This window comes from Martes martes (genome assembly GCF_963455335.1).
Source record: "Martes martes genome assembly, chromosome: 7".
Taxonomy (NCBI): domain Eukaryota; kingdom Metazoa; phylum Chordata; class Mammalia; order Carnivora; family Mustelidae; genus Martes; species Martes martes.
Genome location: NC_137894.1, coordinates 118,135,319 through 118,148,822, shown reverse-complemented (window position 1 = coordinate 118,148,822; position 13,504 = coordinate 118,135,319). Strand labels below are relative to the sequence as shown.

The window sequence follows — 13,504 nt, the reverse complement described above, 5'->3', positions numbered from 1 at the left end:
GGAACACAGCAGGGGGAGTGGGAGAGGGAGAAGCAGGCTTCCCACAAAGCAGGAGCTGAAGGCAGACACTTAATGATTGAGCCAACCAGACACTTTTTTTTTTTAAAGATTTTATCTGTCAGAGAGAGAGAGAGAGAGAGCTCACAGACAGGGGGAGCAGCAGGCAGAGGGAGAAGCAGGCTCTCTGCGGACCCAAGGAGCCCAGTGCAGGACTTGGATCCCAGGACCTGAAGCTGAAGGTAGATGCTTAAACAACTGAGCCACCCAGGTGTCCCTAAAGATTTTGTTTTTAATGAATTCTATACCCAATGTGGGCTCAAACTCACAACCCCAAGATCAAGAGTCACATGCTCTACCAACTAAGCCAACCCAGGTGCCCCTTAGTGATTGTACTTTTTAACTGAAAATTTAAAATATTTTTCTAACAATGTAAATTAATATATTTGGGGATAAAAATAGAGTTTGTTAAAAATATATAATTAAATCTGTAAATGTAAGAGTATTTTCTTTCATTTTCCTTTAGCTTTTGTAACCTTTTTTCTGACTCCATAAAGTAGTTCATTTATGTTTTATATGTGTGTGTATTATATATATTTTTTAACTTGCCTACATTTTTTATAAGCCTTGATGATAAATATTTAGACAAGTTCAGATTCAAATTATTGTTTTTGGTATATTGAATAATTGGGTTTTATGGTTAATAGATACCTATCTTAATTATAATCTGCATTTACTGAACTTTGCTACAATTAAAAAGAAAATGCTAACTTTAGTGGCATCTGGATGTCTCAGTTGGTTAAGCATCAGCCTTCAGCTCCAGTCAGGATCCCAGGGTCCTGGGATCCCAGGGTCCCACATCAGGCTCTCTGCTCAGTGGGAGCTTGCTTCTCCCTCTCCCTCTGCCTGATGCTCTGCCCACTTATGCTTTCTCTGTCTCTCTCTCTCTCTGCCAAATGAATAAATAAAATCTTAAAAAAAAAAAAAGAAATGCTAACTTTACCCTCTGAACATATTAGCCATTTATATACATGAGATCATATAATCAAAAGCCTTTTCTCATAATTGCTCATACAGTCATGCTGTTTTTCTCTCACACTTTGACTCATCTCAGGAGCCTCCAGTACCTTCCAGTCTGTACCCTGTAACCTCCACACAATTTTTCACCATTCACTCACATCTCTGACAGAGCACGTACTACTTGCTATTACAATTAACTGAATATGTGTATATGACCCATATTCCTTTTTTTTTTAAGATTTTATTTATTTATTAGACAGAGATCACAAATAGTCAGAGAGGCAGGCAGAGAGGCGGGGGCGGGGGAAGCAGGCTCCCCACCGAGCAGAGAGCCAGACTCGGGGCTTGATCCCAGGACCCCCGACACCATGACCTGAGCCAAGGCAGAGGCTTAACCCACTGAGCCACCCAGGTGTCCCATGACCAATATTCCTAAATAAATCTATGAAACATGTTTAAAGCAGTATAAAACAATGAAAAGCAAGAACTATCAATTTCTTTTATAAAATAAAATCTGAAACTTTTTTTCAAAACAAGTGTTAACCAAATTTTTAAATAATTTGTACCACCCTTTTCTGCAATTGGATTGATCCCTCAACTGCTTTAAAATCCAACGATTGGAGGAGCTTCTGGTTGAGTGTCCTTTGGGCTCAGGTCATGGTCTCAGGGTCCTGGGATCAAGCCCCACATGGGGCCCTGTGTGGGGCTCATGTTCTCTCTCAAATAAATAAATACAATCCTTTAAAATTAATTAATTAATTAATTTTAAAAATCTGACAATTGGAAAATCTTTGTATACTATTTCTTCTGACATTTTCCTTGAAAACATTTAGTACTCAGTTCTGTGATTGTAAACTTTGATATGTGTTCTTACATGAAAACATTTTGAGTATATAAACTATGCAGTAATTATCACTTCACATGAATTTTTTAAATCACAGAAACAGTTCACAAAAAACTTGCATTGAACTGTAAAGCTCTTAAAGTCAATATGTCAAATTACCACCAGAATTTTTGTTCCATTCACATGTAATTGATAAACCCTTTTCTGATTTTAGAATCTAACAGTTATCTGTTTTTCAGATTTTGGTGAATTTACCAGTGTGTTGCATATTTTCTGTGAAAATTATATCCAAGCTTTCTGATATTCATAGCTACAGGAAACAATAATATAATCTCAAAAAAGCAGATGTATAATTGATTTCATACTATGTTCTACTGGTTTCCAAAGAAAAAAAAAGTGTAGAGTGCCTAGGTAGCTCAGTGGGTTAAGCCTCTGCCTTTCGCTCAGGTCATGATCTCAGGATCCTGGGATCAAGGCTCGCATTGGGCTATCTGCTCAGCAGGGAGCCTGCTTCCCCTCTCTCTCTGCCTGCCTCTGCCTACTTGTGATCTCTTTCTCTGTCTCTCTCTGTCCAATAAATAAAATCTCAAAAAGAGGGAGAGAAAGTGTAGAATACAAGGTAGGAATTATGAAACAAAAATACAGGAAAACTTCTTGCTTTTAGTCAGTTCAAAAGCAATTTTTCCAGCTCATTTCAGATAGATGAGAGTATATTTCTGCCTTTAAAGACTTTCTTTGGTGTTTCATTTTGTTTACTAAATAACCATTACTGATAAGAATTTTCTTACAGGCAGTCTAATGCCTTGTGCATTTCTGCCTGCTCTGATCTCAGCCTGTACTGTTCCTCTAAGTGCAAGTAATTCCTATGACTATTATTTAAAAACCCTGTAGGATTTTTCAGATCCTACTTAGAAACTTTTCCCCTGGGAGCCAAACTCTTGTGGTATATAAGCTATGAGTCTTGTTTGGGAGCACTTTTTTTCTTTTTTTTAAAGATTTTATTTATTTATTTGACAGACAGAGATCACAAGTAGGCAGAGAGGCAGGTAGAGAGAGAGGGGGAAGCAGGCTCCCCGATGAGCAGAGAGCCCGATGCAGGGCTCGATCCAAGGACCCTGAGATCATGACCTGAGCCGAAGGCAGAGGCTTAACCCACTGAGCCACCCAGGCGCTCCTGGGAGCACTTTTAAAAACTAGTATATTGAAATCCTTAAAAAAATTACCCTAGTGATTCAGAATTTAATGCCAAAATATTTCCTTCCCTTGACTAATTTTGCCTTGTATTTGAGATCAGGTTAGAAAGTACTTGGAAAGGAAATGGCAGGTGACTTGACCAGTTTTAGGCTTCAATTAAACTATTCAGTCATGTGCAATTTTCTTACTTAAATAAATCAGTACGTAGGTAGCTGACAGATTCACCATCAGGAAAAGAGTTAAAATCAGTTTCAAATTCCTCATGGTGTAAAAAGTCTAAAATACAGGGACACCTGGCTGGCTCAGTCAGTAAAGCATATGACTCTTGATCTTGGGGTCGAGTTCGACCCCGACATTGTGGGTAGAATTTACTTTAAAAAAAATCTAAAATATGTAATTTTCGGATGAGATTTTTAATAGACTATGTGATACAGTGGTGTAGAGCATAGGCTCAGCCTGGGTCTAAATCTATGAGACCCTGCACCACCTGAGTTTCTTCATCTCTGAAATAAAAGTAGTATTTGTATCACCACCCAAAAGTTGATGGGAGGATTAAATGAGTTGTGCATGTAAATTACTTAGAACTGTACCTTATAGATAGTCAGCATAGTAACTTACGAGGAGCAGTGATAGAAGTTCTTAATTGTCCTCTTTTATCCTGCTCAATGGCAAAAAATAGTACCTTGCACACAGGAAGCACTCAGCTATTCTCTTACTCAGCTTGTCCATCTTCCTCTCTTTCTCTCCCTGTGAGCTTGAAGGGCAGAAGTAACAGCTAACTACTAGCCATTGTCCCCTCAGAATCTTTGCCTTCCATGTAACTTCTCTACCTAATAAAGTACCTCACAGTTCTACAAAGGATACACAGGTGTCCATAAAGTCTGGAATCATAGACATGGCATCTTGGGCATCCAATCTGTAAGAGAATAAAATATTATCTATGTTTTAAGACTTTGTGTCGGGGCACCTGGCTGGCTCAGATGGCTAAGCGTTTACCTTCGGCTCAAGTCAGGATCCCAGCATCCTGGGATTGAGCCCTACATCAAGCTTCTGTTTCAGCGGGGAGTCTGCTTCTCCCTCTCCTTCTGCCTTTCCCCCTGCTCATGTGCTCTCCCTCTCTCTGTATCTCTCTGTCTCAAATAAATAAATAAAATCCTTTAAAAAAATTGTTTAAAAAAAAAAAAAGACTTTGTGGATATCCTATAGAAATGGTTCTTCCAAAATTAAACCAAAAAGAAATAGAGCAGTCCAAAAGTTCAAAGTCCTTCAGCTTTCCTCTCTCATGAGAAGTTGGGAAGTTCCTTTCCATTTCTTCAAAGCCTTGAAGTCTGAGGAACTGCTGACACTGGAGATTTCCATAAAGACATTATGGGAAGGGAAGGATGTTGCCACCAAGAGAGTGATTGAGAAGGGGATTGGTATTCACGAGTGGTTTGGAAATTGTTAGATAAAACTGAGATCTACCTGTAGATCTCAAAATACAAGTTCAAGACCACAAATATAGGTAGATGTTAGTAATTTTTTTTTTCTTTTTTTAGTTTCAGAAAGAACAATGATTGCTGGGGCACCTGGGTGGCTCAGTCGGTTAAGTGTCTGGCTTCAGCTCAGGTCTTGATCCCCATGTTGGCCCCCTGCTCAGCAGGGAGTCTACTTCTCTCTTTCCCTTTGACCCTACCCCCGACTTGTGTTCTCTCCCTCTCTCTGTCTCTCTTACTCACTCTGTCAAATAAATCTTTAAAAATAAGAAAAATGATGGCTATTACTTATATTTAGAATTATATTTTTTATATTCATAATTCAAAACCTTGAATAGAACTTCATATACAGGGGCGCCTGGGTGGCTCAGTGGGTTAAAGCCTCTGCCTTCGGCTCGGGTCATGGTCTCAGGGTCCTGGGATCCAACCCTGCATCGGGCTCTCTGCTCAGCGGGGAGCCTGCTTCCTCCTCTCTCTCTGCCTGCCTCTCCGCCTACTTGTGATCTCTGTCAAATAAATAAGTAAAATCTTAAAAAAAAAAAAAAAACTTCATATACAATGCCAACATCTTCAGGAATATATAATCTCCAAACCCACAAAGGCAGCTCTTTTTTGGTGTATAATGTGGAGATCCCCAATTATGTAAATTTTTAAACATAATTGATGACCGTCAAACCAAATGTTCTCAGCCCTCAGGAGAACCAGAAGATGAAGATATGTTAATCGGAGAAGTGAATGGATTTCCATCCTTTACAAAGTCACCAGTAACTTCTTCAGAGAGACTACACCTCAATCTTCTACCTAAATCTGATAAAGTCTTCACAAATGGTACTGTGAAGAACTCTAGTTCCTCTGTGTTCAACATGGATTACACTGCCTCTGGGCCCAGGAAAGCGTGCTCCGGAACTTCATATGGCAGAGGGCCCAAGAGCACATTCCCAAATACCCATCGGTTTCAGTTAGTTATTTCAAAGGCACCCAGTGGGGACCTTTTGGATAAACATTCTGAACTCTTTTCCAACAGACATTTGCCATTCACTCCACGCACTTTAAAAACAGAAGCAAAGTCTTTCCTGTCACATTATCGATACTATACGCCTGCCAAAAGAAAAAAGGATTTTACAGATCAGCGGATAGAAGCTGAAACTCAGACTGAGTTAAGCAGGTATGGCACATTCACAGCCATTAGTAAGTCCTTCAGGGTGTTGTAGAATTTAATAATAATAATCTTTATTTTTTATCATGTATCTAATGAATCAGGCTTAAGGTCTGGTAGTGCCCTTTTGAATGAGATGAGATTAATGGGACTTTTCCTTTTGCTTGTATCACTAGAACTACCTAAGTAATTGTTGAAAAGTAGCTATAAAACTTGTCAAGCTCCTTATAAATAGGAATATTACATATTTTAATTTATTGTTTCAAACATGGTATAGGCTTTTAAATATACTTTCAGAGAATCCTCAAAATAAGTAATCAAACAGCATTTGTGTAATTATGTCTATAGATTCGTGTTAAAAATGGCAAAACAATGAACTATCAAGGAAAAAAACGCTTTCTCTGACTCTCCCTGAACTCCTTTCCTGCAAATATTCAACCCCATTCTTATATAGCAACAACTCCCCAGGAATAATTTAGCCAAGTGAGATAATTTCTAGAAATTAAGTATAATTTGCTTCAGTAATGTTTTCATAGTTGATAGTGCCTGGCACATAATGAATATTCAGTAAAAGTCTGCCAAATGATTGAAGAAAGAAACAAATCTTACAAAGTATTGATAACTGATTTGTGATTTTTTTTTTCCTGGAGTTATATAAACAACTATTTACCTGGTCCTAGGTTTTAGCTATTTTTAGAAAGCAAAAAACAATTTAGGACTAGTATTCTTTTCTCTGGGTATAGAGAAGAGGTATGATAATATCAGATGAGTCTGCATTCTTTTAACCCCAAGAATTAAGGAATGGGGAGAAACGAGGAAAGCAAGCATATCATATCCCTTTTTGATTGTACGTCTGACAGCTTTTGAGGATAATAGATCCTATTTCCCTATTCCCATTCTATCCAGCTGAAATCTAGTTGCTCTTCAAAAAAAGAGGAAAAATAAGCTGTGTAATCTAAACCATATCTATGTCCTGATTATATAATTAGAAATCACACATTTTATAAGAATAGATAGATTTCATCTCTCATATCTGCGAGGTTTTTTAAGACAGTAAACTTGTTATCAGGGTATTTGTACTTCGAAGCTTGACAGTTACTTCTTTTAAAATATTACAGCTTTAAATCTGATTTTGAGACAGTTGACACCAAGAACTTCACAGATTCAGAAGAGAACACAGAACAGGTAATAAAAATGAGATCTCTCTGTGTGCCACATTGGAATTATAGCTGCTTTAACTTAATAAAATACGTGTAGCTGTTTGGACTTGAGTAATCTCTTGGTGACACTTCTTGTAGATGATGTAACCAGTATAGAGAAGGACTATTTATACAAGGCCATAGCTCTCTTTGAATGGCCAGATGGATCCTGCTAGTCTGGGAAATCATTTGTTGTTAGCACTTTTTCTAGATGGTTGTTTGGCTGGCTGGCTAGATGAATAAATGAATAAAATACCTTAAATGTTGCTTTCAGAGATGTAGACTTGGATCACTGAAGGAGCAAGAAAAGCAATACAGAAGTTATTTTAGTTTCTATGCCAGTACTTTTTTTAATTGCCACTGATTATTGGAAATTATGCATTATGTAAGAATAGATGAATATCATTCTCTTATATTTGCTTTTACTTTTTTCTAGACCATAAGGCTCTTTTTAATAGCATTTATGTTTTGAGTGCTTGGTCATTTCTTTTAAAATATTACAGCTTTAAGTCAATTTTCTCATAAACTGATTATTTTTATTTTGGGGGTATTAATCATACACTTGTGTCCTAATTTAAATTTATTCTTTATAAAAACAGTTTGTCTATTAAAATGCCAAACACAGGGACGCCTGGGTGGCTCATTCAGTTAAGCATGAGACTTCAGCTCAGGTCATGATATCAGGGTCCTGGGATCGAGCCCCACAGTCAGGCTGTCTGGTCACTGGGGAGTCTGCTTCTGCCTCTCCCTCTGCCTCTCCCCCAACTTACACATACTCTCTCCCTCCCTCCCTCTCTCATGAATAAATAAAAATCTTTTAAAAAGAAATATTGAATAAAATAAAATGTCAAACAGATTTCGGGGATAAAAGAATAAAATATAATCACACTGAAATTCTTTCTTTTCTGGATATGGGTAGAGAATTGTTGGTTTCCATCTCAGTCATAAATACCTGTTTGACATGGGGCCCTGCCATTTAAAGCCCAAGGACAAATCACTTACCCTCTGAGAGCTCTACGTCTAGAAAAACTACTTAATGTGTAGGATCACTGTAAAGTGTAAGTGATATAGGTAAAGTGTCTAGCCTGAGAAGGGCTCCGTAAATTATGGCCATGACTAACTTGAGATTTAGGAAGACAGTTAGCTCTGTAGATAACTAAATAAAGCAGAAATCCCATTTTCATGACATTGTACTCCAAATGCTTATCCATAACCATGTAAGAAAATGATGTGTCCTTTACTCCATAATCTGTACCACCAGCAATCTACTTGGGAAAATTAGTAAGTATTAATCTGCAATAGACCAGATTTTAACAGCACTGTACATAATTTGGCATTGTGAAGATTAATCTAATAATGCAAGTAAATGCTTGGCACAGTAAGCTGCACATAATAAGGATTCCATAAAGGTAAGCTGCCATTATTTTTGTTTGTTAATATTATTGATTGTACTGTCAGAGCTACCACTGCTTCTCTATATTTGATACATTGGCATTTGAAACAAATGGGCTATTTGAATTTCTGTTATAATGGTATATTTTGTACATTTTTTAGGGGTTACTTAAAACTTGCAAATTTTCTTCATTTTCTCTTTGTGTAGTTTATTTATGGCAATTCCTTAATGGATTTACAATATCCCTTATTAAAATATAAGAAATAAGAAGCTGTTTTTACCTTGCTTTAAATACATTTAAGAAAGAAGTCCTTGAGTGGTGCCGGGGTGGCTCAATCAGTTACGCATCTGCCTGTGGCTTAGGTCATGATCTCAAGGTCCTGGGATCAAGCCCTGCATCAGGCTCCCTGTGCTTCCCCTGCCCTGGCTCTTTCTGCACCCCTCCCCTTCAAATAAATAACTAAAATCTTAAAAAAAAAAAAAAAAAAGGAATCCTTGATTGGGTAGAAAAAATTTTTTTTTCTTTTTATTTGATAGAGATCATAAGTAGGCAAAGAGACAGGTGGGGGTCGGGGGAGCAGGCTCCCTGCTGAGCAGAGAGCCCGATGTGGGGCTCAATCCCAAAACCCTGAGATCATGACCTGAGCTGAAGGCAGAGGCTTAATCCACTGAGCCACCCAGGTGCCCTGAAAATGTATTTTAAAACAGCCTTGGTCATAGTATATCAGTCACTTTTACCTATGGGATAGCTCCTTGACTTTTTTGAAATTTGCTATTTTGCTTTATTTCTGCTTTCATAATATATTTTTGAAGCAAAATAAAGATTGATTCTTCTCATTACATCCCCAGGCATCTAATTGTATGACATATGATATCAAAGAAAAAATAGCTCCTTTACCTTTACAAGGGCATGACTTACCATGGGACGAGATTAAAGATGGCACTCTCCAGTGTTCCTCACCAAGGTAAACAGCTTACAGAAGTCATTACAACTGTCTATTTAACTGCTTTCCTGTGTAACAGTTAATATTTGCAACATAAGTACTATTCAAATTACGTGCACTCTAATCTCTTGGTGTTCTACAATTCAGTGGCAGTGTTAGTTTTACTAAGGAAATTTTACAAAGTAGGTACTCAGTAAAAGTTTAAATGAATTCATTTGCTAATTCATTAATACAGAAAAAGGCAATACTGGCTTGTATTATTTGCCATTGCTATTCATATGAAAAGGGATTTTCCTGGGGCGCCTGGGTGGCTCAGTTGGTTAAGTGTCCAATTCTTGATTTCAGCTCCAGTCATGATCCCAGGGCCGTGAGATTAAGCCCCGCACTGGGCTTCGTGCTGGGTGTGGAGCCTGCTTAAGATTCTCTCTCTCTCTCTCTCTGCCCCCCTGCCCCCACACACATGCACAATCTCGAAAGAAAGAAAGGAAAGAAAGAAAGAAAGTAAAATAAGGATTTTCCTGAAGATAAATCCTGTGGCAGAAATAATACTGAAGAACCTCATAATTTGAGGATTCATAATTCATGATTTTGAATATTCACCATATGCTAGTGTTGTGTGTGTCTGTCACTGCTGTGTACTGGCATTGTTTTTAAAAACGACACATCATATTTCATAATTATGGAATACTACACCTAAGTAAAAATGATAGGTTAGCAAAAATGCCTTTGATAGTTCCAGCCATCAAATGTATTTCCAGTATCAGAGATTATATATGAGATGGGGGTGGAAATAAAGGACTAGAGATTAAAAAGAGGGCAAGAATGAGTTGTCATATAGCAGACCAGAAGGCAAGCACACATGATCCCTCAGAGCCCAGGTCCTCCCTTAGGCCCTTCCCAGGGAGATGGCACCTGGCAGGGCTGTGGGCGGTTCATTACTAACCTCTCTTGTCGTGAAATTCATGATGCTTCAGTACTCGTAACAAGATTTATAAGCTAACTCTTGAGCCACTCTGCAATAAATATGAAGAATGACCTAAAGAAAGGAACATTTATCTTTTCTAGTAGTTTCTATCTAAAAGAAGTAAAGCAAAATATTTATAATTATGCGTATCTGAATAAAAGATAAAAATGTCTTTGCTACTTACTTACACCCATCCTTGGCAAGTTACCCAACCATTCTGCCCCCTGGTGAACTCATCAGTCAGTAGAAAAAATAATATCTACCTAATATACCAGTCAGGGTTGTTCTGAATATTAGATCAGATCATGGATATGAAAGTACTTTAAAAATTCTAAAATACATTATTACTAATATAATATTATTGAAAACTTATTGTATGCCAATCATTGTTTTGTTCAAATATTGTAATTTTCTCTTTCCAGGGCAGTATGTCAGTATTCCCTGAAGCTTCCTCCAGAGAGAAAAATCCACTCTGAGTAAGATTTTTTTTACCTCTTCATTTTGCTTAGTGGAAATCAAGAATTAAGAAACACAAACTGGGGCACCTGGGTGGCTCAGTGGGTTAAGCCTCTGCCTTCAGCTCCGGTCATGATCTCAGGGTCCTGGGATCAAGCCCCACATCGGGCTCTCTGCTCAGCAGGGAGCCTGCTTCCCCCTCTCTCTACCTGCCTCTCTGCCTACTTGTGATCTTTCTCTCTTTGTCAAATAAATAAATAAAATCTTAAAAAAAAAAAAAAGAGGGGGTGCCTGGGTGGCTCAGTGGGTTAAAGCCTCTGCCTTCAGCTCAGGTCATGATCTCGGGGTCCTGGGATCGAGTCCTGCATTGGGCTCTCTACTTGGTGGGAAGCCTGCGTTCCCCTCTCTCTCTGCCTGCCTCTCTGCCTATTTGTGATCTCTGTCTGTCAAATAAATAAATAAAATCTTTAAAATTTAAGAAAAAAAAAAAGGATCACACAAACTATTATTAAATAAGTCAGGACTGAATTCTAATTTCTCTTACAACTAGCTTTGGAGTTCAGTCATATAATATGCCCTCAATTTGAGAATGATCAGAATTTTCTGAAATAGTTGTCAGTCACTTCATCTTTATGTCCAGGGGAAATTCGTCCCTAAGTAAATGCAGACTTTGGGTAGCTCGGGATACCCTTCCAGGAGGTTTCTAACCTCACCAGGTCTTTACAGATAGCATACTTCTAGGTTTTAATGTTGTTTTAGTCAAGCTACTCTTTTTCAGGGAATATCATCTTTTTTTTTTTTAAAGATTTTTATTTATTTGACAGACAGAGATCACAAGTAGACAGAGAGACAGGCAGAGAGAGGAGGAAGCAGGCTCCTCGCTGAGAGAGCCCGATGCGGGGCTCAATCCTAGGACCCCGGAATCATGACCTGAGCTGAAGACAGAGGCTTTAACCCACTGAGCCACCCGGGCACCCCGAATATCATCTATTTTATAGAGTTCCATTTATTCTAAATCTTGCTGTATAAATATTGGAACCTGAGAATCAGTTTGAAAGTGTAACTTTTTATATAACATTTTAATCTTCTGTTATCTCATTTTCTTATTAATTCTTCCCATTACATTTACTTATTGAGTAATTGAGTGGTTACTTACTACTTATATTTTGTATCAAATCACTGATATCAGCTAATTAAAATCAAATTTATAATAGTATTCAGATTTCTTGATGAGCTATTAAAATATAAGATAAATGTATCCATGTAATTAAAATTATCACTACAATTATATACACAAATTTCCCTACTATCATATTTTTTCTCCTCTCCATAAATTTTGAGAAAAAATAATACTTTTTTCTGCTGAATGAATTTCCCAGCATTCAAACAAGATGCTCTTCTAGGAGCAGAAGAGGATTTCATAGTTGAAGTTCTTTCTTTTCTGGATAAGTTTCCTCTCTCCCCTCCTCTAAGTGCCACCACAGGGCTCACCCCTCTGCTGCTGGACATGGTTAGAAGTCAGAGGACCTGTAAAATGCTTGTCAAGAACACACACCTCCAGTGGTTCACATTTGGTTGCCCTTTTGCCCTTGGTTGCTCTGTTTTGTTTTTTTGTTTGTTTTGTGTGTGTGTGTTTTTCATTTTGTTTTATTGTTTTTTGTTTGTTTGTTTGCTGTTTTAATTCCTGCTTATCTGTTAGTGCTGGATGAATGCTCTCCATATCTATGAAATTTTACTTTATTAGGGAACATTTTCTCCTCTTTAAATAAATTTATCTGAATATTTTAAGAATATAGACATAGTTTTTTAATAACATTTCTCTTAATGTACGATAACAGTATATTTGTCACAGTAGTGGTGGATATTCCTAATTAGGTACTCATATTTCCTGTAGTTCTCAAAGTTAAGTAGGAAATAATTTTTATGCTGTGTACTGCTTTGTTTTCACAGTGAAGAAGAACTGTTATATCTGAGTTTCATTGAAGATGTAACAGATGAAATTTTGAAACTTGGTTTATTTTCAAACAGGTTAGATTTTTTAAGTTATATTATGGTGGTTGAATAGTATATTAAATACTCTTCCTTATCATGTTAATTTAAGTTAGTTCCACATACTAGGAAATGAAAAATTGTGTTGCTTTCTTATAAGGGGAGGGGGAACATTTTTTTTTTTTTTTAATGAATCTTGCTAGAGGATTTATTTTACTAAGAATAACATTTTTTCCCATTAATCTTTTTTTGTTAATTATTTTTATTAGCATATAATGTATTATTTGCCCCAGGGGTACAGGTCTGTGAATCGTCAGGCTTACACACTTAATTTTTTTTTTTAAGATTTATTTATTTATTTGAGAGAGAGAGCATGCAAGGGCGGAGAGGGGTAGACGGAGAGAGAGACAAGCGGACTTCTTACTGAGCACAGAGCTTGATGCAGAGCTCAGTCTCACAGCCCTGAGACTGTCACCTGAACCAAAATCAAAAGTCAGATGCTTAACTGAATGAGTCACCCAGGCACCCCTTAGGGGACATATTCTTATCATTGATAGCAAATTATAAAGAATGTTTAATTCTTACCATATAAGGCAAATTCACAATTTGGGGGCGTTACAGAAAAGAATAGAGATTTTATTCACTTAAATACTGTTATTTCTCTTAGATGCAGAGATCAGATTGGTGGTTGTCAGTGGTGGGGGGTAGGCAAAAGGTAAAAGTAGTCAAAAGGTAAAACTCCCAGATATAAAATAAATAACTCATGGGGATATAATGTATAGCATGGCAACTACAGTTAAGAGTACTACTGTGTTGGGTGTCTTGGTGGCTCAGTGGTTGAGCATCTGCATTCAGCTCAGGTCATGACCCCAG

The 13,504-nt window shown here is 37.5% G+C and overlaps 1 protein-coding gene across 2 annotated transcripts in view; it reads left to right on the top strand.

Annotated features, from left to right (window-relative positions):
* The window catches only part of SPATA7 (spermatogenesis associated 7), a 41,028-nt gene that overhangs the window by 22,876 nt on the left and 4,648 nt on the right, over positions 1 to 13,504 (top strand). For both annotated transcript variants that reach the window (XM_080809176.1, XM_080809175.1), the window contains exons 6-10: positions 5,220 to 5,695; positions 6,805 to 6,871; positions 9,128 to 9,243; positions 10,609 to 10,662; positions 12,593 to 12,670. In XM_080809176.1, the coding sequence (XP_080665302.1) occupies positions 5,220 to 5,695; positions 6,805 to 6,871; positions 9,128 to 9,243; positions 10,609 to 10,662; positions 12,593 to 12,670 (791 nt within the window). The remainder of the gene's footprint in view (positions 1 to 5,219; positions 5,696 to 6,804; positions 6,872 to 9,127; positions 9,244 to 10,608; positions 10,663 to 12,592; positions 12,671 to 13,504) is intronic.